Source organism: Lithobates pipiens, unplaced genomic scaffold (genome assembly GCF_037356315.1).
Source record: "Lithobates pipiens isolate NorthernLeopardFrog02 unplaced genomic scaffold, aLitPip1_a1.2 Scaffold_1, whole genome shotgun sequence".
Taxonomy (NCBI): Eukaryota; Metazoa; Chordata; class Amphibia; order Anura; family Ranidae; genus Lithobates; species Lithobates pipiens.
In genome coordinates, this window is record NW_027507685.1 from 163,649,193 (window position 1) to 163,675,298 (window position 26,106).

At 43.5% G+C, this 26,106-nt stretch overlaps 1 protein-coding gene across 4 annotated transcripts in view; it reads left to right on the top strand.

Annotated features, from left to right (window-relative positions):
• ADGRD2 (adhesion G protein-coupled receptor D2) overlaps positions 1-26,106 on the top strand; it is a 930,084-nt gene that overhangs the window by 79,753 nt on the left and 824,225 nt on the right. For all 4 annotated transcript variants that reach the window (XM_077478839.1, XM_077478840.1, XM_077478842.1 and 1 more), the window contains exons 4-5: positions 5,468-5,668; positions 20,695-21,330. In XM_077478839.1, coding sequence (XP_077334965.1) covers positions 5,468-5,668; positions 20,695-21,330 — 837 coding nt within the window. The remainder of the gene's footprint in view (positions 1-5,467; positions 5,669-20,694; positions 21,331-26,106) is intronic.

Here is a 26,106-nt window from a genome sequence, read left to right on the forward strand (position 1 = left end):
TCTGGCGCATCCATCTTCTCGGTGGGGTCTCGCAGCTCCGCCGCTGTCATTCGGCGAATCCGCGATGACGTCACTCCCGCGCATGCGCACGGGAGCCGACACGCGCGGCATCTCCGTCGTTGACGGTGCCACGCTCAGTGCGCCTGCGCGCCGCTGTCTACAGCACATGCACCATAGACAGCGGTGCCTGTCTTCGGGCAAATATCTCCTAAACCATATAGGTTTAGGAGATATTTCTTGGACCTACAGGTAAGCCTTAATCTAGGCTTACATGTAGGTCAAAGTGTGTTGTAAGGGTTTACAACCACTTTAAGAGATGTCAGTTGTTCAGTAGAAAGTTTGGGGAGATTCAGTGTTTCTAAAAAGCTCAATATATTAAAATCAGTGGGTTGTATTGTGTGGGGGTCATCTTTTAAGTTGTATACCATATGATAATATGCCCAAAATGCATTAGCTATGTCTTTGGGGTAGTACAATTTGTCTCCTTTAGTGGGATGTAAGATGTAAGGGATTTTATGTTTAGCTCTTTTTTGTTAGATTTGGTTTGCTAAACGTTTACCAGCTTTATTACCGGCTGTATAAAAGTTAGTGTATAATTTTAGCATCGTCTTGGTGTGTTTGGTGTTTAGGAGAGATCTAAGGTGGTTCCTGGCATGAAAGATTTTGTCACTAGTTATTTGTGTGGGATTAGTTTTGTTTATCCGTTCCAATTTTTTAATTTTGTCTAATAGTTCTGTCAGTGTCCTTTGACGTTTAGCTTGTGAACTCATTTGAATAAGAATACTACGGATAAACGCCTTTTGGGCTGTCCATGAACTAGCAGGGTTGCTAACTGAGGACATATTAATGTCAAAGTATGAAGGTGGTGTTAGTGGGCATTGACATTAGGTATGAATCATTTCTCCAGTTGGAGGCAAAGGATTTAGAGATATTGTCTCCTATAAGCATGGAGATGGGTGCATGATCCGACTATGATATGGTGTGGATTTTTGTCTCAATGGCATCTTGCAGAAGCTGTTTGTCACCTACGAATAAGTCAGTTCTGGAGCAGGTTCAGTGGGGTTTCAAAAAAGAAAGTAAAGTCCCTTTCCAGAGAATGTTATTACCTCCAAATGTCGAACAGGCTGTTAGCTTAGAGGAAGGGGATCAAAGTAGATTGACAGTGTTTCTTAGGAGAGGATCCTTTAACCTCCCTGGTGGTATGATTATTTCCGATTTTTGTTGCTGAAAGCGGTACAATTATTTTGCATGAAAATTTGGTGTTTTATATTGTAGTCCTGTAATTCTTAGGAATAACTCACTTAAATCTGTCCAAACAAGAGTCTAGTAGACATCCCGGGTATGATAAAGTTTGAAAAATGTAATCATAAATTATAATATAATAAATAACTATAAATAATTATACTAAATAATAATAACAATTATTCAATGTAATCAAATCAAAAACACTGAAATTTGCTGAGTTGCAGAATTGTCACTGTCATTACTTTTCAGTATTTAATGAAGGATCTCCCCACAAATCACTGTCGCTCAATTCTGCGAGTGATTCTAATTTATTATCGCTGTTTTCTAGCTAGTCTAAAGCCACTTTTGATGTAATGGGACAGTTTTGGTTGATATGGACAATGTCTAGTTTCCAGGCAGAAAGAACAGTTTTTATAATATAAAACTGCACGCAGGACACTGGAGAAACAACTAGTGACAAAGGGGATGTGAAATATTTACATACAGCAATGTAATCTGTAATATTACATTATACTGCATGTAATGTGTGTTTTACTTTTTGAATTTGGCACCGTTCTCCGTCCCCGTGCATCGCAGCGCTTGCAGGGAACGGAGCCCGGCGATGTGATGAATCGAGAGGAGGACGAGCCACTCACAGTGCAGGGAGACATCGCTGGATCCAGGGGACAAGGTAAGCACACTCATCCTGGATTCAGCGATTCGACCCTGAGTCTGGCTCGGGGCTACCGCTAATGGTACTGAATTTTCACCCCGAGCCAGACTCAGGAATACCGCCAGGGGGGGTTAATGTCATTGGAAGGGTCTGGAGCTAAATTAAAGTCCCCGCAAATAATTGTACAGCCTTTTTTGGTTTTATTTACTGTTTCCATAGTTTGCACATAAAACGAAATTTGGGGAGTTTGGTGCATAGATGTTTACAATAGTAAATTTAGCGCTATTAATTCCGCAGACTAGGATAAGGTATTTCCCGTGGGTATCCGCAATTGTAGAGATGATTTTAAATGCAAAAAAAACACAAAATGCAGTGCTCTGAAAGAATTATCAAATAAATTCCAACGTAGTACTGTATGCATAAACAGTGCTATTTATTCAATAAAGTAAAAAAATGGTTGAACAGTCACATTTTAAAATAAATGGTAGTGAACGTTACCAGTGACATCAGAGTGGATAAGGGGGAAACAATCATCTGGGAGGCTTGCCAGGAGATGGTTTGAACATCAATCACCATCCAAGGAAATGGAAGGGAGAAAATTCAGTTCCCTAAGGGGGAGCGTACTGGCTACTGGCAAAGCCTGCCAGCTCCAGCTGGATGACACAGCTGCATGGTGGTCAGCAGGATGGATAGAAAGGCAACAAAGCAACAACCAACCTGAGCAGGGTGGATATTCTCAACACACCCACGCACCTTCTGTGACGTCACTGCTGTGCCGGAGATGAAGGGGAAAGATGTCCTGAAGTCAGTTGTGTAAGCGTCCACTGCCGGGACTTTTTGCACACATGCGCTTTGTCAAAGTCACTTTCTATATCCTCGGCCTCCCCACCCTGTGCACCCACTAGATCATTGAAGGAGGAAGTCCCTTCTCCCATTTTGGTTTCTATAGTGGTGACCCTCTCTCCTAAAAAGGATATTTCTGAAGTTAAGTGGTGCATCATCCTGTTAAAATCAGAGTGAATGGAGTTTTGTAGTGTGAGTAGCATATCTCTTAGGGTAGTGTCTAGTATTGGTTGGGTAGAGGTAGGATATGCAGCAATGGAGTTAGTTATTGCAGGGCACACAGGGGATGTTTGTGTAACTGGGCTCACCTCAGTTTCCTGGTCTGTGTTCTGTCAGCCTCAACTTGTATTTTGCAGGGCTCGTAGATGGAGTGGAGGCAATAAGATATAATGATTTTTTAACTGCTGATTTATATAAAAGGCATTGGTGAATGCCACCTGGGCCTAGTACCTTGTCTATCTCACTTTAGTTCAGTAAATTGAATAGGCCTCATAACAAATTCATAATAATACATAAATGATTATATATGTACCATCATCAGAATCAATTGAGAAAGAATGTTTGGGAGTCAGGACCCCACCCAAGACTCATCAAGGGAAAGAGGCAAGTGGACTATCTCGGTACAGGTAAAAGATATATGAAAAATACAAAGAAAATAAAATTAAATTAACAAAGTTTATTCATACAAAATATAAAAGGTTTACACATAGGAGCTAAAAATCTACACAGATGATATGGTATTTCGACTAATTTTGTGGGTTTACTTCAGGAAATAAATCTGTGAACAGAAAGTACAGTAACATATAGAAATTTAACATGCATAAATATATAGTGAATGCTGTTACTACATAATAAAAATGTAATAAAAACATGTTTTTTGTTTCATTTTTCATGCATATTTGGACACCATTCCCCCTTTCAGCCTAGTACACATGATGGACTCTACATTCACTCATCTTTTTTTTTTTTTTCGCCTCTCCTCCCTTTTTATCATCCCAATTCCTTGTTTCCTCACTTTTCACTTTTTATCTTTTGTGAGCATCTTTGATTGTTTGACTGACATCATACCATTATGCATTCTTTACCTCATTTAGATGCCAGCTGCCTGGTAACTCCCTTTATATATCCTTCTCAATCGCCGTGGGAGGCTTTGCTGGGTGTGTCATATACCTTGCATGCACTGAGGCATGGGTTAGCAGCCCTATATATTTGGTATAAAATTCCTTTATTTCCCCATTTATTATGTAGTAACAGTATTCACTATATTTTTATGCATGTTAAATTTCTATATATTACTGTACTTTCTGTTAGCAGATGTATTTCCTGAAGAAGCGGTAAACCTGTGAAACTAGTCGAAATACCATGTCATCTATGTAGCTTTTTAGCTCCTATGTGTATACCTTTTATATTTTGTACTTTGTTCATTTTATTTTATTTGCTTTGTATTTTTTATATCTATTTCCTTTACCTGTATCAAGATAGTCCGCTTGCCTCTTTCCCTTGATGAGTCTTGGGTGGGGTCCTGACTCCCAAACATTCTTTCTCACTTTAGTTCAGACAATAGGGGGAAGAGAGGAGCACCAAGCAGCCATAGGGTGTAACAAGTTAGTTTTATTAAGTAAACAAAGAAATCAATTATTTATGCACTCACAAGCATGGATGTACTGTATAAGGGCATGTCTGACAGTGAAAGTCTTGGATCTGGGTAGAGGGTAAACAGACTGCTGGATCCTCCAAAAAGCTCAGCTGCTATGGGAACTGGTGCAGCCACCGGTACCAGGAGCTACAGTGTCCGCTGGGGTAGGAGCCACAAAATCGCAAAAGGTTTGCCCCGGGAACAGTGCAAAGACAGCATAGAAGGATCCACCACATGCAAGTGCACCTGGGATACACATTTCGGGAGTCAACATGCCCCATTCTTCAGTCTACCTGACGAAAGGGGTGTGTTGATTTCCAAAACTCGTATCCCAGGTGCCCTTGCATGTGGTTGATCCCTTGCTGCTGCCTTAGCATGGTTCCTGTGGCAGATCTTGCGGCTTTCTGGCTCCTACTCCAGGCAGCTGGCGCAGCCTCTCAGCACACCTTTGAGAGTCTGTGCCAGCCACTCCAGCTCCATCCACAGCCCAGCACTCCACTGAGCTCTGGAGGTGCATAGCTGATAGCAGGTGAAGACTAATAACCAAGTGCACAGCAGTCTTTGATCGCTAGGTTCTTGGTCTTAGAGGCAGTGGGGACTAATGCTGCATCCAGCTAAGTATAAATGTTTATTTTTTTTGAATTCCCATATTTGTCTTTATTGAAGTACAAGTACCACCAACTTTTAGGGACATTGAATGCTCTCCTTATTTTATGCTGTATCTCTATTATTATACTACTCTTTTATTCCCAAATATTTTGTTCCAATATGAAATGCATTTGTTATAATATTTTCTTGACGTGTAATCATAAAAAACCTTAGACCGTCTGCCACCTTTGCTATTGGTGTCTGTGTCCCCATTGAGAAAATTCACCCCTCTATTTGTACTGGTGACCATTGTCATCCAGAAAAAAAAAAGGAAATCCAAAATTTTAAAGGGAAATTATTTTATTGGGGACACCTGTTCTTGAAACAGCTAAGAGGGGAATTCCCATCATTTGGGAGATTTGCTCTAAATTTGGTTATAAAAGTAAGTAATGTATTTTCCTGTGCTTTGTGTAATACATCTCAATGAAAAATTTAATTTTCAGATTCCTGCAGCTCCGGAATTTTCATTGAAAGTCAACATGGTGTATATGAGTATATTAGCCAGCCTTTCACTCAGCAACAAGCTAAAAAACATTGTGAACATAAGTTTGCATCTCTGCTCTCTGATACAAGGGGCATCAAGGAGTTGGTTGCAAATTTGGTGCAATTTCCTGTATGGCTCAAGGAGGAAAACCATATACCCAGTAAGTGTTTTTTGTTAAATGATACTTCTTAAAAACAAATGCTTTATAGAGCCTTTATGATATTTTGGGTAAGAATTTCCATGAATGGAAAAAAAAAAATGCCCTTTTAAATCTTGAAAGTAAATGGTAGAAGGATATTAGGCAAAACCTTATAAGCTAACGGCTAACTGCACACTGTCAAACTCTTCATGACCAGAACAGCTAGGTTACATTTACATGGCTGAATTGCAGCAGCCAGCGGCACTACTGTGTTTGATCAGCTACAACTGTTAAATTTTTACTCTGTACAAATCAGAGACATAAAACCCATATAAATATGGCGGGACTTTAAAAGCACAACCCAAAATAATGATTAAAAATATACAAAGTTTATTACAAAATATATTCTTTTAAAGGATAACAGACATTTTACTATTACTAAAAAGTTTCATACAACATGCATGGACCTTATAATGCTGAGTTGTCCCAAGTGAGGTATATATGTTTATAATCCAACGTTATGCCTGGACAGTATACTGTAGATACTTCTGTTGTGAACTTGATGCGTTTCTTGGACTTAATCCACTTCATCAGGAGATTATTAGAGGAACATATACACTCAGCAGCCACTTTATTAGTTACACCTGTTCAATTGCCTGGTAACACATATTGCTAATCAGCCAATCATATGGCAGCCACTTAATGCATTTAGACATCTAGACGTTGTAAAGACAACTTGCTGAAGTTCATACCGAGCATCAGAATGGGGAAGAAAGGGGATTTAAGTGACTTTGAACATGGCATGGTTGTTTGTTTAATATTTTTTTTTAATTGCTGTTTCAGATAGAAAGACAATACAGTATATAATATATCTGATTTCACAAATATCACCAAAGCAACCCTTAAATCACAACTTTCTTAAACATGTAGCTTGCAAATCATCACTTAATTCAGATTTAATTTAAATATCCACATATTTTTAGTATACGTATAACTTGTATCGTCTTCTGCTCTCAACATAGAACTTTTCCTCCCTCCCTCTCCCCTTCAAGAAAGAGAGTAAAGAGAAAGAGGGAGAGGGCAGCAAAAAGGAGAAAATACTAATAAAGGGGAAGGGGAGAGAAAAAAGGGAAAGAGCAAAGGACAGGGGGGGACCTTAGTCTTTAACTAAGAGCAAGGTTTGGGACTTACCGTATATACTCGAGTATAAGCCGAGATTTTCAGCCTCTTTTTTGAGGCTGAAAGTGCCCCCCTCGGCTTATACTCGAGTCATCGCTGTCTGCCTGCTCGATCAGCGTGTCGAGCAGACAGACAGCGGACATTCTACCATTCAAACGCCGCGCCTCCGCCTTCGCCTGTGATAGGCGGAACACTGAATTTCCCAGCAGCCTGTGTTCCGCCTATCACGGACATCGTCTCATCCTCGTACTACGGACGAGGATGAGACGATGTCCGTGATAGGCGGAACACAGGCTGCTGGGAAATTCAGTGTTCCGCCTATCACAGGCGAAGGCGGAGGCGGAGGCGCGGCGTTTGAATGGTAGAATGTCCGCCGAGGCGCCGACGAAGAGCGGCGATCCTGGCAAGGCACGGGACGGAGGCAAGGCAAGGCACGGCACGGCACGGGACGGAGGCAAGGCACGACACGGGACGGAGGCAAGGCACGGCACGGGACAGAGGCAAGGCACGGGACGGAGGCAAGGAGGCAAGGCACGGGACACAGGCTCGGGACACAGGTAGGCTGGACACACACACACACACACACACACACACACACACACACACACACACACACACACACACACATGGACACACACACACAGGGATGGATGGATGGATGGAGACACACACACACAGGGATGGATGGATGGAGACACACACACACAGGGATGGATGGATGGATGGAGACACACACACACAGGGATGGATGGATGGATGGACACACACACACACAGGGATGGATGGATGGATGGACACACACACACACAGGGATGGATGGACGGACACACAGGGATGGACGGACACACAGGGATGGACGGACACACACACAGGGATGGACGGACACACACACAGGGATGGACGGACACACAGGGATGGACGGACACACAGGGATGGACGGACACACAGGGATGGACGGACACACACACAGGGATGGACAGGCATGTCTCACCCTCGGCTTATACACGAGTCAATAAGTTTGCCAGTTTTTTTGGGGGTAAATTGGGGGCCTCGGCTTATATTCGGGTCGGCCTATACTCGAGTATATACGGTATATGAAACATGCAGCCAGGGAGGCAACCCAGCACAATGATGACTGGTGGATAAACCATAATTGTGACCATACATATTATATAGTGACAAAACACATACAATATAATACAGTAAAACAAGGAAACGTTAATTCCATTACATAATACATAGTAGAATAATAGCATAGCAACATAGCGGTATCACAGTAGTAACATTATAAAAACACCAGACTCATTAATGCATGTCTCCACAGTAGTAGACATAATTTGTATTTAAGTTGGTAGAATCCAAAAGAACATGTTATAGGTAGTATATGAAAGTAGCATAGAAAGCATCAGATAGCTTGATGCATTTTGTGGCTACATTGGCACTCTTCAGGAGAAGATGCAGTGTAGATGTCTATAGAAGTATTAAAGGTAAGTATTAGATAGGATAATAATTGAAAGGAATAGTACAAGAGTAAGTCCCCACTCATACTTACAGACCAGTCATGAGTCTGATGATCTGCCTGGCCAGCCCTTACCCTCCATTACCCATGCCCAGACTCATGACTGGTCTGTAAGTATGAGTGGGGCTAAGTGTAAGTATGAGCTATTTTGCAAAGAAGAATGGGCAAAATTGTCACCCTCTAGATGTGAAAAGCTGGTGGAGACATACCCAAAAAGACTTGCAGCTGTAATTACAGCGAATGGTGGTTATACAAAGTATTGACTCAGCTGGGCTGAATACAAATGCTTCAGTTCTTCAGTTGTGGGTACTAATATATTTACTATTTCAGATTTAGTCATATTAATTTTAAAGTTAGATATAGATTAAAATTCCTGTGTTAATGTCAGCAAAATTGGTAGAGTGATCATTGGTTGTTGCACATAAAATAAAACATCGTCTGCATACACAGCTAATTTATGTTCCAATCCTTTCACTTTCACACCATGTACATTAGATTTCAACCGTACCGTTGAAAGAATAAAAAAATAAATAAAATGCAGTAAAATAGGTGACAATGGCCACCCCTGACATGTACCATTTTAAATGTATTGCTTCAAAAATCATTAACCTTTATTTGGGCGGTTGGTTATACATATAAAGATGCAATTCAATGGAACATTTTTGAGCCTAGTCCTAAACACACGTTGTCAGCAAATATTCCCAGTGTACCCTGTCAAACGCCTTTTGGCATCAGTTGAAAGTAACAGGGGGGCTAGGAACTGCCCCTGACAAACAAAATAATGGACAATGTTCATAAGGAGTTGTTCCTAGCCTCGGGGCGTGGGAAAAAACCTGTTTGGCCTGGTCATATCCAGTGTGGGATCAGAGGAAGGAGTCTAGTAGCCAAGACTTTTGCGTATAGCTATATATCTGCAGTAAGTAATGAAATTGGGGGGTAGCTTCCACACCTGGATAAATCTCTCCCCAACTTTGGTAATATGGATATATGTGCCGTAAGCAATTCAGCCCGAAAGTCCTCTGACTTCGCAATGGAATCGGCATAAGATTTTAAGTGTGGGACAAGGACTTCTCTAAATCTTTTATAATAGGAAATAGTGTACCCCTCTGGTCCAGGAGATTTTGTCGATGGTGTTGATTTTAAAGTTGTATGGAACACTTACGTAAACTCTGCCTCTAGCTTTTGAAGGGACTCAGTAGAAAGTTTGTAGAGCTGTGCTTGTTGCAGATAGTGTAACATTTTCCTGTGTTTTTCCTCTAGGGGAATTGGGGTTAATTTATCCCTCATGTAGTACAGATCTGTGTACAGATCGCAAAATGCCTGTACAATAGGAGGGTTAGTGTTCAAAAACTCCCCAGAATGGGATTTAATCTTAGAAATAAAAGTAGCTATTTTCTTTTCTCCCTATTTATGCTATCTCTGGGACACAAGCTGAAAGCATTTTTTAAAATCCAACTCGAGTAGTAATTTAAGCTCCTTTCATTTCCACATGAGATTTACTAAAATGGCTCTTTGAAGGGAAAGTTTATGGGCCCTTTCCAAATCAGTCTGTCCCAGCAAGTCTGTAAATTTTTGATGATGTTCTTTTTACTTCCTAGCTCCCAATTCAGTTAGCTTACTCCTCATTAGGGATGAGCTTCGTGTTCGACATACGTTCGACATACGTTCGACTCGAACATCGGCTCCTCGCCCGTTCGGCGAATTACAAACATTATGGGCCGTTCGCGCCAAATTCGTGTGGTGCTCACGGCCCACAATGCACTGTGTCATCGCAGTGCATTGCTGGCTCATGATTGGCCAAGCATGCACTGTGACCCCGCATGCTTGGCCAATCACAGCGCCAGCAGCGAGGAGAGCCATGATTGGCCACAGGCAGGATGCATGTGGCCAATCATAGCTCAGGCTGTGTAGTACACGCCCCACACTATATAAGGCCGCCAGCGCGGCGGCCTTGTGTAGTGTGTTGGCGTCTGAAGCAGTTAGTGGGTGTTCTGTGTACCTTCAACACAGTATACACCGATCGTTATCGGCCGATTTTCGATCTTGCTCTTCTGTAGTGGTTGTTGTCTGCGTGCCCTGACCGCAGTATACACCGCTATATTCACCTTACCTATATAGCTAGTGATCTATCTTTTATAATAGAGCTTGCAGTCAGTAGTGTTAGGAGCTTGTGCGTGCTGTCTGCGTGCTCTGTACCCAGTACACACCGCTATATCCACCTACATAGCTCTTCTCTATTTGAGCCATCTGCCATCTGCAGGAGTTATTGGAAGTTGTGTGTGCCTCCAGCACAGCACAGTATACATCTGTATATACCCCTTTATCTCTGGTGTTCTATAATAAAGGCATCTGCAGGAGTTAGTGGGTGTTTTGTGCCTCCAGCACAATATACACCTGTATCTACCCTTTATTGCTGTTCTCTAATAGAGCCATCTGCAGGGCTTAGTGGGTGTTGTGTGCCTCCAGTACAGTATACCCCTTTATCTCTGGTGTTCTATAATAAAGGCATCTGCAGGAGTTAGTGGGTGTTGTGTGCCTCCAGCACAATATACACCTGTATCTACCCTTTATTGCTGTTCTCTAATAGAGCCATCTGCAGGGCTTAGTGGGTGTTGTGTGCCTCCAGTACAGTATACCCCTTTACCTCTGGTGTTCTATAATAAAGGCATCTGCAGGAGTTAGTGGGTGTTGTGTGCCTCCAGCACAATATACACTACCCAACTCCCTTCAGGCCATTACCATGTCTGGAAGGCCAGCAAGGAGAGGCAGACAGGTGCGAGCCAATAAAAGAGGGCAAGCAGGCTCTGTGTCTAGAGACAACAGTGCTGGTCGTAGACGCGGTGCATTGTCATCAGCACGTGGCCATGGGACACGCTTGTCCTTCTTTTCGGCAGCTGGACATGTTGAACCGCAACGTGCCAACGACTTGGTAGAGTGGATGACCAAGCCCTCTTCATCCTCCTCATCCTCTCTCACCCAGTCTCAGGGTACTAGCAAAGCAGCTGCCAACGCATCGTCTTCCCTCGTCTCAATGTCATCATCAGTGACTCCTTCCCTAGACCCACCACGTCCTCCTGAGGAGTCTCCTGAACTCTTTGAGCACAGTGTTGGGTACATGTTCCAGGAGGATGCCCAGTGTTTTGTAGGCTCTGATGATGACACTCAGCTAGAGGAAGGCAGTAGCGTGAATGCAGAGAGAGGGGATGCTCCAGAAGGACAGCAATCTGGCAGTCATGTTCCACAAGCTGCAGCATACTGCCAGGTTTGCTACAGCGATGAAGAGGGAGGGGATGATGAGGGCACTGACTCCACGTGGTTGCCTGGTAGGAGAGAGGAGGAGGAGGCACATGTCCAACGAGGCAGGATGCCCTCCGGGGCCAGCTTAGGGGCAGCACACCGACTGAATCACACCGCAGAGCTCCGCCTGTGCAGGGCGCTGCCTCTGCGCGTTATTCTAAAAGTTCTTTGGTGTGGGTCTTTTTTGAGACGAGTGCATCAGATCGCACCGCTGCTATTTGCAACATATGTCTCAAGCGTATCTCGCGTGGCCAAAACATCAGCCGCTTGGGCACCACATGCTTGACCAGACATATGTTGACCTGCCATGCAGCTCGTTGGCAAGCGTACCTCAAAGACCCACACCAAAGAACAAAGCGGACCTCTCCTTGCTCCTCATCAGCTGGCATCTCCAACCCCACTAGACCTTCAGTCCTCTCTGAAACCTGCTCTGAGAGGAATGAAGGTGTAGAATTAGGTGTGTCACAGCCAAGTGCTTCCGGGCACTCTGCTAGCAGTACACCCACGTCCGATTATAGCAGGCAAATGTCCCTGCCCCAGCTTCTGGACCGGCGAAAGAACTTCACTCCCAGCCATCCACATGCCCAGCGGTTGAATGCTAGCTTGGCTAAATTGCTAGCACTTCAACTGCTGCCTTTTCAGTTGGTAGACTCGGCACCCTTCCGTGAGTTTGTACAATGTGCGGTTCCTCAGTGGCTGGTCCCCAAACGCCACTTTTTCTCACAGAAGGCGATTCCTGCTCTCTACCGGCATGTGGAAGGCAATGTCCTTGCCTCGCTGGACAGGGCGGTCAGCGGTAAGGTGCATATTACCGCTGACTCATGGTCCAGCAGGCATGGACAGGGACGTTACCTGTCTTTCACGGCCCATTGGGTCACTCTTCTGGCAGCTGGGAAGGATGCAGGACAAGGTGCAGTAGTGTTGGAGGTTGTTCCGCCGCCACGCCTCCAAAATGCTACTATTGGTTGTGACACACCTCTCTCCTCCACCCCCTCCTCTTCTTCTTCCTCCATGGCCTCTTCCAGTGCTCTGTCCTCAGAACCAGCGGTGCTCCGTAGGCGTTCCAGGGGCTACGCAAGTACGCAGGCAAAACGATGCCATGCCTTGCTTGCGCTGGTTTGTTTGGGGGACAGGAGCCACACTGGGACGGATGTTTTGTCAGCTCTGCAGGGGCAGGCCGAGAGGTGGTTGACACCACGCCTGCTTAAGCCAGGAATGGTGGTTTGCGACAATGGCACACCAACCTCCTCTCTGCCCTCCGACAGGGACAACTGACCCATGTGCCCTGTGTAGCTCACGTCCTTAACCTGGTGGTGCAGCGGTTCTTGGGCAGGTACCCGGGCTTATAGGATGTCCTGAAGCAGGCCAGGAAAGTCTGTGTGCATTTCCGCCGATCATTTAATGCCTGTGCTCGGCTGGCTGAGCTCCAAAAGGAGTTGAACCTGCCCAAGAACCGCCTTATATGTGACATGCCCACCAGGTGGAACTCAACGTTGGCCATGCTGCAACGGCTGCACATGCAGCAGAGGGCCATCAATGAGTACCTGTGCGACTACGGCACCAGGACAGGGTCAGGGGAGCTCGTTTTTTTCTCACCACGCCAGTGGGGCAAGATCAGGGATGCATGCACTGTCCTGTCACCGTTTGAGGAGGCCACAAGGATGGTGAGCAGTGACAGTGCATGCATCAGTGACACTGTACCTCTTGTCCACCTCTTGGAGCATACGCTGCGTGGAATAATGGACAGGGCACTTGAGGCAGAACAGAGGCAGGAAGAGGAGGACTTCCTTGCCTCTCAAGGCCCCCTTTATCCAGACAGTGTTCCTGCTGTGCCACCCATCACACAGGAAGAGGATGAGGAGAAGGAAGAGGAGGAGGAGGATGATTGTGTCAGCATGGAGGTGGAGGCTGGCACTCAGCATCAGCAGCAGTCTTGTAGGGATGATTTACAGTCCCAAGAAACACGTGGACTTGTACGTGGCTGGGAGGAGGTAGCTGCGGATCATGTTGTCCTTAGTGACCCAGAGGACGCCGGACCGAATGCCTCAGCTAACCTACGCTGCATGGCCTCCCTGATCCTGCAAAGCCTGCGGAAGGATCCTCGTATTCTTCGGATAAAGGAGAGGGACTATTACTGGCTGGCCACTCTCCTTGATCCACGGTACAAGGGTAAGGTTGCCGACCTTATCTTGCCATCGCAGAGGGAGCAGAGGATGAGACATCTCCGGGAGGCCTTGCAGAAAGGTCTGTGCAACGCGTTCCCAGAGACTGGGAGGTTACAAACTCCTGGTCCTGGACAACGTGTTGCTGAGGCATCGGTCAGAAGGAGCGGTGGAGAAGGTGGCCGTCTGACTGATGCTTTCAGACAATTTTTTAGTCCGCAGCCCCAAGGTATGATCGGTTCCAGCAACCATCGCCAGCATCTGATTTCCATAGTGCAGGAATACCTAGGGGCAAGGTCAGACTTGGACACCTTTCCCACCGAAAATCCTCTGGCTTACTGGGTCTTGAGGATGGATCACTGGCCAGAGCTTGTACAGTATGCAATTGAGCTACTGGCCTGTCCTGCATCCAGCGTTCTTTCGGAACGCACCTTCAGTGCTGCTGGTGGTCACAGGGTGCGCCTGTCCACCGAATCAGTTGATCGACTGACCTTCATCAAGATGAATCAGTCTTGGATCACCCACAGCTACCAAGCACCTGAAGCTGATGTAACCGAATAATTTTTTTTTCAAGACTGCCTATGCTGATGCTGAGTGACTGTCCAGTTATGTTGATTGTCTATCCTCTTCCTCCTCCGCTGATATGTTGGAAGAACATTTCTGGTTCTGGGTGATGCCATCAGCCCAATTTTTCTGCCCCTGTTTAACAGGGGCGTTTAATTACAATTTTTGATGCAATGCTTTGCAGTAGGGCTAATTCCTGCAATAAAACAAGCGTATATGGGAGAGGTTGCAGTGTGGTGGCACCAGCACCAGTGCCTAAGGCCCAATTTTTCTGCCCCTGTTTAACAGGGGCGTTTAAGTACAATTTTTAATGCAATGCTTTGCAGCAGGGCTAATTCCTGCAATAAAACTAGAGTATATTGGAGAGGTTGCAGTGTCGTGGCACCAGCACCAGTGCCTAAGGCCCAATTTTTCTGCCCCTGTTTAACAGGGACATGTAATTACAATTCTTGATATAATATTTCACAGGAGGGCCCGTTCCTGTGCCCACCCAGAGTAACTGTGAGGACTTATAGTGTTGTGGCACCAGTACCACAACCACCAAAGGTCAATTTTTCTACCACTGTTCAACAATGGCATGTAATTACAATTCTTGATATAATCGTTCACAGCAGGGCGCTCCAGCGCCCACCAAGAGTCACTTTGAGGGCTTACAATGTTGTGGCAAAACCAACACCTTGTTCTGCCATTTCTGCAGAACATATAGGGCAGGCCCCTACTTTCAAACATCCAACTTACAAACATCTCCTACTTGCAAACGGAAGGAGACAACAGCAAATGAGATGAAAAAAGATGCACGACAAAACAAATTATACAGGGGTGATAACCCTTCCCTATGTTTTCCAAAAAGCTTAAAAATAGTTTTTTTGACTGGAGCTACACTTTGAAAATGTACAAGTTGAAAATTACAAACAGATTCAACTTAACACAACAAACCTACACAGTCCCTGTCTTGTTTGCACCGCCTGTATACTGCTGTTCTGAGTACCGTATATACTCGAGTATAGGCCGACCCGAATATAAGCCGAGGCCCCCAATTTACCCCCAAAAAAACTGGCAAACTTATTGACTCGTGTATAAGCCGAGGGTGAGACATGCCTGTCCATCCCTGTGTGTGTGTCCGTCCATCCCTGTGTGTCCGTCCATCCCTGTGTGTCCGTCCATCCCTGTGTGTCCGTCCATCCCTGTGTGTGTGTCCGTCCATCCCTGTGTGTCCGTCCATCCATCCCTGTGTGTGTGTGTGTCCATCCATCCATCCATCCCTGTGTGTGTGTGTGTCCATCCATCCATCCATCCCTGTGTGTGTGTGTGTCTCCATCCATCCATCCATCCCTGTGTGTGTGTGTCTCCATCCATCCATCCATCCCTGTGTGTGTGTGTCTCCATCCATCCATCCATCCCTGTGTGTGTGTGTATCCATCCATCCCTGTGTGTGTGTGTCCGTGTGTGTGTGTGTGTGTGTGTGTGTGTGTGTGTGTGTGTGTGTGTGTGTGTGTGTCCAGCCTACCTGTGTCCCGAGCCTGTGTCCCGTGCCTTGCCTCCTTGCCTCCGTCCCGTGCCTTGCCTCCTTGCCTCTGTCCCGTGCCGTGCCTTGCCTCCGTCCCGTGTCGTGCCTTGCCTCCTTGCCTCCGTCCCGTGCCTTGCCTCCTTGCCTCTGTCCCGTGCCGTGCCTTGCCTCCGTCCCGTGTCGTGCCTTGCCTCCGTCCCGTCCCGTGCCGTGCCTTGCCTTGCCTCCGTCCCGTGCCAGGATCGCCGCTCTTCGTCGGCGCCTCGGCGGACATTCTACCATTCAAACGCCGCGCCTCCGCCTCCGCCTTCGCCTGTGATAGGCGGAACACTGAATTTCCCAGCAGCCTGTGTTCCGCCTATCACGGACATCGTCTCATCCTCGTCCGTAGTACGAGGATGAGACGATGTCCGTGATAGGCGGAACACAGGCTGCTGGGAAATTCAGTGTTCCGCCTATCACAGGCGAAGGCGGAGGCGGAGGCGCGGCGTTTGAATGGTAGAATGTCCGCTGTCTGTCTGCTCGACACGCTGATCGAGCAGGCAGACAGCGATGACTCGAGTATAAGCCGAGGGGGGCACTTTCAGCCTCAAAAAAGAGGCTGAAAATCTCGGCTTATACTCGAGTATATACGGTATATAGGGCCTGGGGGCCACACGTATTTTCTTTTTTTAATATGGGTACTGGGTTCCCCTTAATATGCGTACAAGACCCAAAGGGGCTGGTAATGGGCAGGGAGGACTACCCATGCCATTTTTCTCAATGATTTTCAACCATATTGCAGGAACCAGATATAACATTAAAACCGCAAGCAGTTTTAAATGATGTTATTTACGTTTAATGTCATTTTGTGCAGGGACTGTTCTAAACATGGGAAATACGTGGCACTTCACAGGCATACTACAGACACCCCCCAGGCACCATTTTTAAAGGAATATTTCACTTTTTTTTGTTCACTTTAATCGTCATTAAAATCAGTGCTCCCACCAAAACGGCCATTTTAAAAAACATTTTAGGCATTGACCCATGTCCCCTGGAGCAGGAGCCAGGTACCTAAACCCTTTTTAGGACAGTATCTTGCATATTAGCCGTTAAAATTAGCACTTTTAATTCCGAACGTTCGAGTCCCATAGACTTCAATGGGGTTCTAAAGTTCGTACGAATTTGGGGTCCGTTCGAAAGTTCTGGTGCGAACCGAACCGGGGGGTGTTCGGCTCATCCCTAATTGTGAGTTTTAGAGTAATAAGAATCATGTTCTTTAGGATTTAAAATCCTCCAGACATCTAATAATTGGGTTTTATATAGATATTTCTTCATCTGAGAAAGACTTCTACAAGAAATATTAGAATACCAACGAGAGGTGTCTTAAAAAGGGTCTAGGGGCATGTTCTTATGTCCCTCTAAAATAGTGACCCATTTGGCCAAAACTTTCAGTTTGGACAGTATGTGGATGAAAAACTATGATTGTTTGTTATTTGAACAGTATATATGCCACCGAACCCCAGAGAAATAAAATCCTCCCATAATAATCTGACATCATCTGATCCAATAGAAAGTATGTGTTCTTATAGAAACCAATGATGACACCTTTTGCCTTATTAGTATATGATAAACTATAATACCATATAGGATAATGCATAGAATTTATACGAGCTGATGTATAATGAGTTAAACTAAAGAGATGGAGAGTAAGAAACAATAAGCAACAGAAAACACATTGTAGCCTAACTACACCACGCAAAAAAATGCAGTGGACCCTATGAAGGCCAGGAGGTTGAACCGCCCAACCGCATACCAAGCCCAAGTATACAGCAGGGCATTAAGGGCCCAAAACCCCATAAGTGATAGGGGGCAAAAAAAGGGGTGCCCAAAGTGCACACTGGACTGGGGGCAGTAGTTCCCTGTCTGAGGGCAGACCTTAAAATTAAGAGGGTTTACCAAAAAAGAGAGAACTATATATCATCACCAAATACTCTTGACTTTCAAAATAATAAAACAAAAAATACAACATCCACTTTTTCGTTAAACATTGTTCAAGTGTCAATATATAGATAGTTATTTTTATCTTGCTTTTCTCATAATGAGATAATGAGACCCCCCCCCCCCAAAAAAAAAATAATAATGATATATTCCATCAGTAGAGTATAAAAAAAATAGCTTTTTTCCTTTTACTTCCTCTTTCGAGATTGTTTTCTTCTTCAACATGGGACGCAGACAAACTTGTGCTTGCAGTCAGCAGCTCCAGCAATCAGCCAAGTGAAAAGAGAAGCAGGCCAGCTTTTTTTGCTGCTGCTTGCCCCACCCTGCCCCCCCCCAGCAGCCCTCTGGGCTGCAGGGCGCTTCGCACCATTAACCAACATTTTAGCCCCCTTCTGCTTACCAAAGGGGACATTTTCTTGGCACACTTTGGGCCCGTTAGTACCAATTGACCATCATTTAAACGCCAGGGCCTAGTATTGTTGCTGACCATGTCTATAACTTTATGACTCCAGTGTACCCATCTTCTGATTCTGATGGCTACTTCCAGCAGGATAATGCGCCATGTGTACCAACCTTTCCAAGTCTCTGAGGGTGTGGACGGCCACAGCTTAGGCGTGCACATGGCAGTGGATGCCCAGTCGCCTCCTCTACACACCCTGCATACTGTAGTTGCCACAGATGGCCATAATTGGTAGCCAATTAAGGGGATATATCAATGAGTGGGTTCCATGGCGTCGGATAGAGAGCCATTCCAACATTCAATGTCAAATTGTAGATAGGATGTAAGCACACAGCAAGGGTAGGTAACATTATTTATTTTTAGATTATATTCATTTATATTATATTATATTAATTTATGTTAATTTATATTATTAGATTTTTATTTATATATATTTTGATAACCTTATGCTTCAAGCATATTGGGTTTATATTGTTAAATGGTCTCCACAAAAAGTTTTATTTCATTTTACTCTGTGCCCATTTTAGGATCCATTAATGATAAGAATTGTGGACCAATGTAAAGTTATCTGGGACTAGATAGATATGTCAGGTGAAAATGAATTGAGTAATTTCTATTTTTTGGACCTTTCACTGCCTTACCTTACCTGTTTATATGGTCCCTGGGCAGGGTTGCACCTGTACTGACAGATGTAAAAAGGTCAGATGAATTTATATTAGGTTTGTGACACAAGCTTCCCCTATTTATTAGCTGTGCTTACTACATTGTTTTTTGTCTGTCTGAAGATATTATTTTTCATATAAACTATATATTATACTAACAACTCAAACCACCTATAACTATTCTTGCCTGTGTGGATCCTCTTGACCATTGGTTCCCCATATATAGGGCTTTCATCTTTTGATTTGATTCCCCTTTGGAGTCTGTCTTGATTCCTCCCCCCATGATAATCTGTAATCAAGTAGTTGCATGAGCTTTCTTTTATATGGCATACATTTGTAGTTTGCTTTATAAGGTTGCTAGAAAATGATGTGCTTATTTTTGTACCTATATTAACAAAAGTATTAGGGTGTCTGCCTTTAGACACACAAGAAATTTAATGGCATACCAGTCTTAGTCCGTAGGGTTCAATATTGAGATTGCCCACCCTTTGCAGCCATAACAGCTTCAACTCTTCTGGGAAGGCTGTCCATAAGGTTTAGGAGTGTGTCTATGGGAATGTTTGACCATTCTTACAGAAGCGCATTTGTGAGGTCAGGCACTGAGGTAGTCAAAAAGGCCTGGCTTGCAGTCTCCGCTCTAATTCATGCCAAATGTGTTCTATCGGGGTGATAGATAGGCGTTTAGCCCAAACTCACTCTATAGCGGGATTATTTTTCAGGGGTTGGGATTGGTCCCTTAGTTCCAGTCAAGGGAACTCTTAAGGCATCAGCATACCAAGACATTTTGGATAATTTCATGTTTCCAAATTTATGGGAACAGTTTGGGGATGGCCCCTTCCTGTTCCAACATGACTGTGCACCAGTGCACAAAGCAAGTTCCATAAAGACATGGATGAGTGAGTTTGGGGTGGAGGAACTTGACTGACCTCCACAGAGTCCTGACCTTAACCCAATAGAACTTCTTTGGGATGAATGAGAGCAGAGACTGCGAGCCAGGCCTTCTCATCCACATTAGTGCCTGACCTCACAAATGCCCCTCTGGAAGAATCTTCAAACTTTCCCATAGACACACTCCTAAACCTTGCCGACAGCCTTCCCAGAAGGATTGAAACTATTATAGGTGCAAAAGATGGGCCAACTCAATATTGAACCCTCCGGACTAAGACTGTGATGCCATTAAAGTGTGCTTGTAAAGGCAGGTGTCCCAATACTTTTGGCTATATAGTGTATATATGCTCCTCTAATAAGCTCCTCATAAAGTGGATTAAGTCCAAGGAATGTGTTGAGTTAGTGGAAATAATCAACTGAACTATCTATACTGTCCAGACATAATGTTGGATTATAAGCACATATACCCCATATAGGATAACTCAGAACAATAAGGTCCATGTATGTCGTATGATACTTATTTATCCATTATTAATATGTATATTGAACAAATGTAAAAATAAACACCATTACAAATCTATTAGAAATGTATTATACATTTTCAATCACCATTCATATATACTGTAATGCATTACTATTCAGTTGATGTAATCAAAGAATACATGTATAATACCACTTAGAAATATACAGTGTGCATCGTCCTTGTATTCTTAGGCAACACTGCTTCACATAATAAGGCCCGATCTGTCAAAACCATGCAGTCTACAATATCTGATTAGTCAGAACCATGCATTTGTTCATTAAGAATGTTCTTTCTTCCCCTTTATAGAAACCCAGGCACTGCCTACCCTGGTCTTTGAGAAGAGGACGGATACGAAGTATGCAAAACTGCTGGCACACTTTCCAGCTTTGCCAGAAATCACTGTATGTGCTTACATACAATGGGGAAACTCACATAAAGAATTTGCAACAGTGTTTTCGTATGCAGTATTTAATTTCAGTAATGAGTTTCAACTGCGAGGAATGAGTGATGAGGATGGATTTGTCAAATTTGCTATCATAGTACATGGGCAACATTCAGGATACTCACCAATGTTCCCCAATGATGGAAAGTGGCATCATTTGTGTATAACTTGGCAAAAATTGAATGGTACAATGGCCCTTTATGCTGATGGGAAATGGAAATCCTACTCGAAACTGTCTGCATCAGAGGATATCATTAAAGATGGTATTTTTATTATTGGACAAGATCAAGATTCCTACGGCGGGACATTTAAGGAGAAGGAATCCTTTAGTGGTAATATCACAGAATTCAATGTCTGGGCAAAGGTTCTAAGTGCAGAACAAATAGAAAAGGTTTCACTGGGCAGGAATGTGGAAAACAACATTATATTTGGTTGGATGACCCACCAGTTGGAAGTTGAGTCTTCTCTTAAAAGAATGAAGATAGAGACTGTATGTACAGGTAAGAAAAAGATAACAATGTGTAAGGTAAAGTCTACAGGCTTGGAAAGATCAGTTTGTAAATGGATGAAAAACTGTCTTAGCCCTTGTACACACGGTCGGAGATTCCGACAACCAAATCCGTCGGATTTTGTCCAAAGTTGTCGGAAAATCCGACGTGATGACGTTATTTCGTTACGACGGGACTATGTTCACGCTAGTAGCCAATAGCTTTGGTGTAGGAATTTGATCTGAGCATGCGTGGCACTTTGTCCGATCGGAATACTCTACACATGATTGGAGCATGTCCGATCGGAGCATTTTGTCGGAAAATATTTCTGACAAGTTGGAAAAGTTGGTCCGACGGATATTCCGATGGAAACAGTCCGACGCAGACCACACACAGTCTGAATATCTGACAAAACGCTCCGATCGGACACATTCCGTCGGAATCTCCGATTGTGTGTACAAGGGTTAAAAGACCAAATTCAGAGAGTAGAGGTTAATGATTCTTACTCTGAATGGTCTAAGATTATCAGTGGCGTACCCCAAGGTTCAGTGCTGGGAGTGGACCCTTACTTTTTAATACCTTTTATAAATGATATAGGGTCTGGGATTAAAAGTACTATTTCTGTCTTTGTAGATGACACCAAACTATGCAGTGGAATAATATCCTTACAGGATGTCTCCAACTTACAAGCCGACCTCAATGCACTGTTTAATTGGGCGACTATGTGGTGAATGAGATTTAATGTTGATAAATGTAAAGTTATGCACTTGGGGGCTAAGAATATGCATGCATCATACAGCACATACTAGGGGAGTACAACTTTGGGGATTCATAGTTGGGAAGGATCTGGGGGTTTTGCCAGATCATAACCTCAACAATAGCATGCAATACCAAGCTTCCAAAGCAAACAAAGTCCTTGTATTAAGAGAGGTATAGACTCCAGAGAGAGATATCATTTTGCCCCTGTACAAATCAGTAGTAACGCCTCATCTGGAATATGCTGTTCAGTTTTGTGCACCAGTTCTCAAAAAGGATATTGGGGCAACTAGAGAAAGTGCAGACATGGGCGACCAAACTGAGGTATGGAGGAGCTCCGCTATGAGGATAGATTAGAGGAACTGAATCTATTCCCTCTTGAGAAGAGGAGATTAACCACTTCAGCCCCTGAAGGATTTGCTCCCTAAATAACCAGGCCATTTTTTGCGATACGGCACTGTGTCGCTTTAACTGACAACTGCGCGGTATTTGACACTGTACCCAAACAAAATTGATGTCTTTTTTTTACTCAAAAATAGAGATTTCTTTTGGTGGTATTTGATCACCTCTGCAGTTTTTATTCTTTGTGCAATTTGAAAAAAAAAAACTATTTGTTTTACTTTCTGCTATAATACATATCCCCCAAAAAATATAAAAAAACAAATTTGTTCATCAGTTTAGGCTGATTCTTCTACATGTTTTTGTTAAAAAAAAAACAAAAAAAAAACACAATAGGCGTATATTGATTGGTTTGCGCAAAAGTTATTGTGTCTACAAACTATGGGATAGATTTAGGGACTTTTATTTTCTCTTATTGTTTTTGCTGGTAAAGGCAGAGATCTGTGATTTTTTGCAGAACTGCGACATTGCAGCTGACAAATCTGACCCTAAATTACACTTTTTGGGGACCAGTGACATTATTACATTGATCGGTGCATTTTATACACTCTCAGGGAAGGGGTTAACACTAGGGGGTGATCAAGCGGTCAAGTGTGTTCCCTGTTCTAACTGTAGGGGGGGTGGGGGTGGGCTCACTGGGACATGACAGAGATCATTGTTCTCGATCACTGATAACAGAGGATCATGTCATTAGGCAAAACGGGGAATCCCCGTTCTGTCTCTGTACACAGCGATCCTGGGTTTCCAATGGACATTGAGTCTGCAGCACCCACAGGCATGCTCCCGCAGCGCACGGTGCCCGCTATCCTCCTTGCATGGACTGACATACAGGTACGTCGGTTTGCCCAGGAGATTCCATTCATTTAGATACAGTATTCATTATTTCGGATAATTCGTAACTTTGGATAAATTCGTATTCATTACATTGACTAACAGCCAAACGTGAAAGGGAATTTCAATACCTATAATTTAATAGTTATTTTGAATTTTTGAGAATTCGAATTTACGAATTTGCAAATTTAAAAAATGTTCAAATTTCACATTTTCGAATTTTTGGAAAAATTTGTTAAACAGGTTTTCGATAATTCGGATGTTTCCGAATTAACAAATTTGTCAAAATTCAGAAAGAAACGAATTGCACATGTCTACTTAACACCGTGACAGTAGAGAAAAGGGAGGGTGAGTGGAAGTTGTGGTCCAGTCTTTCTCCATAGGGCGAGACCTAAGCCCAGGTAACAACCGGCTTTATATGTTCCAATAGCGCGGGCTGCAGGTGCCCGCCAAAGGGCACCAAACAAGCTTCTGTTGCTGGGCAAGGGGAACCACTGCTGTAGCCAATAGCAGCCTGTTAAATAAAACAGGGCAAAGGGAGAAACACCTGTCCCCTTTGAGATATCATATGGGGTCCCGTTAAACACTAGGGATACTGACATGGGATAGCACAAAGGGAAACATTAAACTAAGCAATAACAACAAACTCAGATATTTAAATAAATATTTATTAGGAATTTATTTGGCCATGGTTCTATTCAAAGGGTAACCTTAATAATATTACAGAACCATTACCTGAAAGAATAAAGTAATTCTGGCTAATAACCAAACACCTAAGTTGATCAAGATACAGAGAACCTCCAGACTAAACTCAGCTAAGCCAAAGCCAGCAGAGAAAAATCTGTTCCCAGCCCCACCTGCACCATGGTGAGTTCAATCAAGCTCTGTAAACATATGTTAAAAAATATCCAGGCCAATCTTTGATAAGTGGACCATATCACTCCTACAAAGAATGGGCAGAAAACCATCACGCTACAAATGACGAAATGACAAACCACCAAAAGCCACCAAGAATTTATGAATTGTCCTGTTAAGGCATCTACAGATTTTGTCCACATGAAAGAGATTGACAGCTGGGGACCAAATGAGCCTTGGGATGATTTCGAAGAATGCTATGACGGTCAAGAATAATATGGAAAACCTGCGTTGGAGTACATATAATCAAAATAAACAAAATAAGCAGCTGCTTAAGCAATTGTGACACCAACAGCAAAGATATAATAATATAAGGAAAGCAGTGCTAATATAAATGATAGGGTTGAATAAAGACACCAGTTCATCCAGTTCAACCTGAGTCAGTGTCTACAATTGTCCCTATCCCTGTACATTGTGTGTGGGGTAGGTACTTCTGCGCTAAAAGGAATCTCTAAATATAATATATTGATAGGTAGTGCTGCATACACCGCAAGGACCAAACTCGTGTCCAAGTATGTACGTAATCAGAAAATAGAGGGTGGTGTTGCACTCCTTACAGAATATTATATATTTTTTCTTTTATATATAATAAATTATTAAAATATTGGGTTGTGATTATAACTAGCAAACATTCATCAGTATCACCAATAAAGTGCAAATGTGCAGATATAAAAATAATATCATAAATTAATTGGCGTATATATGTTAAAAGGGACATGAGTATTAGTCATAAAAAAATTTCTATTGTGCAATAAACATATTTAAAAACAGATATAAAACATATATCCAGCATGTGCAATATTGCATAAAATAGTGTAACTACATGTGATTTCAAAATTGTGCAACTTACGCAAAAAGTGAATAGTTCATAAAGTGACTTATTTCATCAAAGAGAAACCCAAATTATATATATAAAAACAAATTGAAAATATATAAATAAATAAAATACTGTTAACAAACTGAGTATATCAAGTCTCTAGTGCAATATTGGACGTTATTTCTTGGTCCAGTGTGCAACAGTAGTGCAGATGTGCAAGTGTTTCACAAGAACACTGTGTGCTGCTATACTGACATTCAGTGATACTGTTCCTTTAAGTGCAAAGAAATGAATCTTCACTGTCACTGACACCCGTGGTTGTAATAAATGATTACCTTACTGCTAGGGATGAGCCGGACACCCCCCGGTTCGGTTCGCACCAGAACTTTCGAACGGACCCCAAATTCGAACGAACGTTAGAACCCCATTGAAGTCTATGGGACTCGAACGTTCGAAATGAAAAGTGCTAATTTTAACGGCTAATATGCAAGATACTGACCTAAAAAGGGTTTGGGGACCTGGCTCCTGCCCCAGGGGACATGGGTCAATGCCTAAAATGTTTTTTAAAATGGCCGTTTTGGCGGGAGCACTGATTTTAATGACGAATAAAGTGAAAAAAAAAAGTGAAATATTCCTTTAAATATGGTGCCTGGGGGGTGTCTGTAGTATGCCTGTGAAGTGCCACGTGTTTCCCGTGTTTAGAACAGTCCCTGCACAAAATGACATTAAACGGAATTAACACCATTTAAAACTGCTTGCGGTTTTAATGTTATATCTGGTTCCTGCAATATGGTTGAAAATCATTGAGAAAAATGGCATGGGTAGCCCTCCCTGCCCATTACCAGCCTATTTGGGTCTTGTACGCATATTAAGGGGAACCCTGTATCCATATTAAAAAAAGGAAATGCGCAATCTAGGGGACGTGCCGTCCACCTTTGTAGTGGAAAGAGCCCACCGGGTCCCACCGCTCCCTCCGAGGCCCGGGGCACCTCCGCGCCCTTTTCTGTTGCGGCTGCTAAACTATCGTGATCAGGACCGCATCCTGGCGGCGGCTCGTACCATGCCTGAAA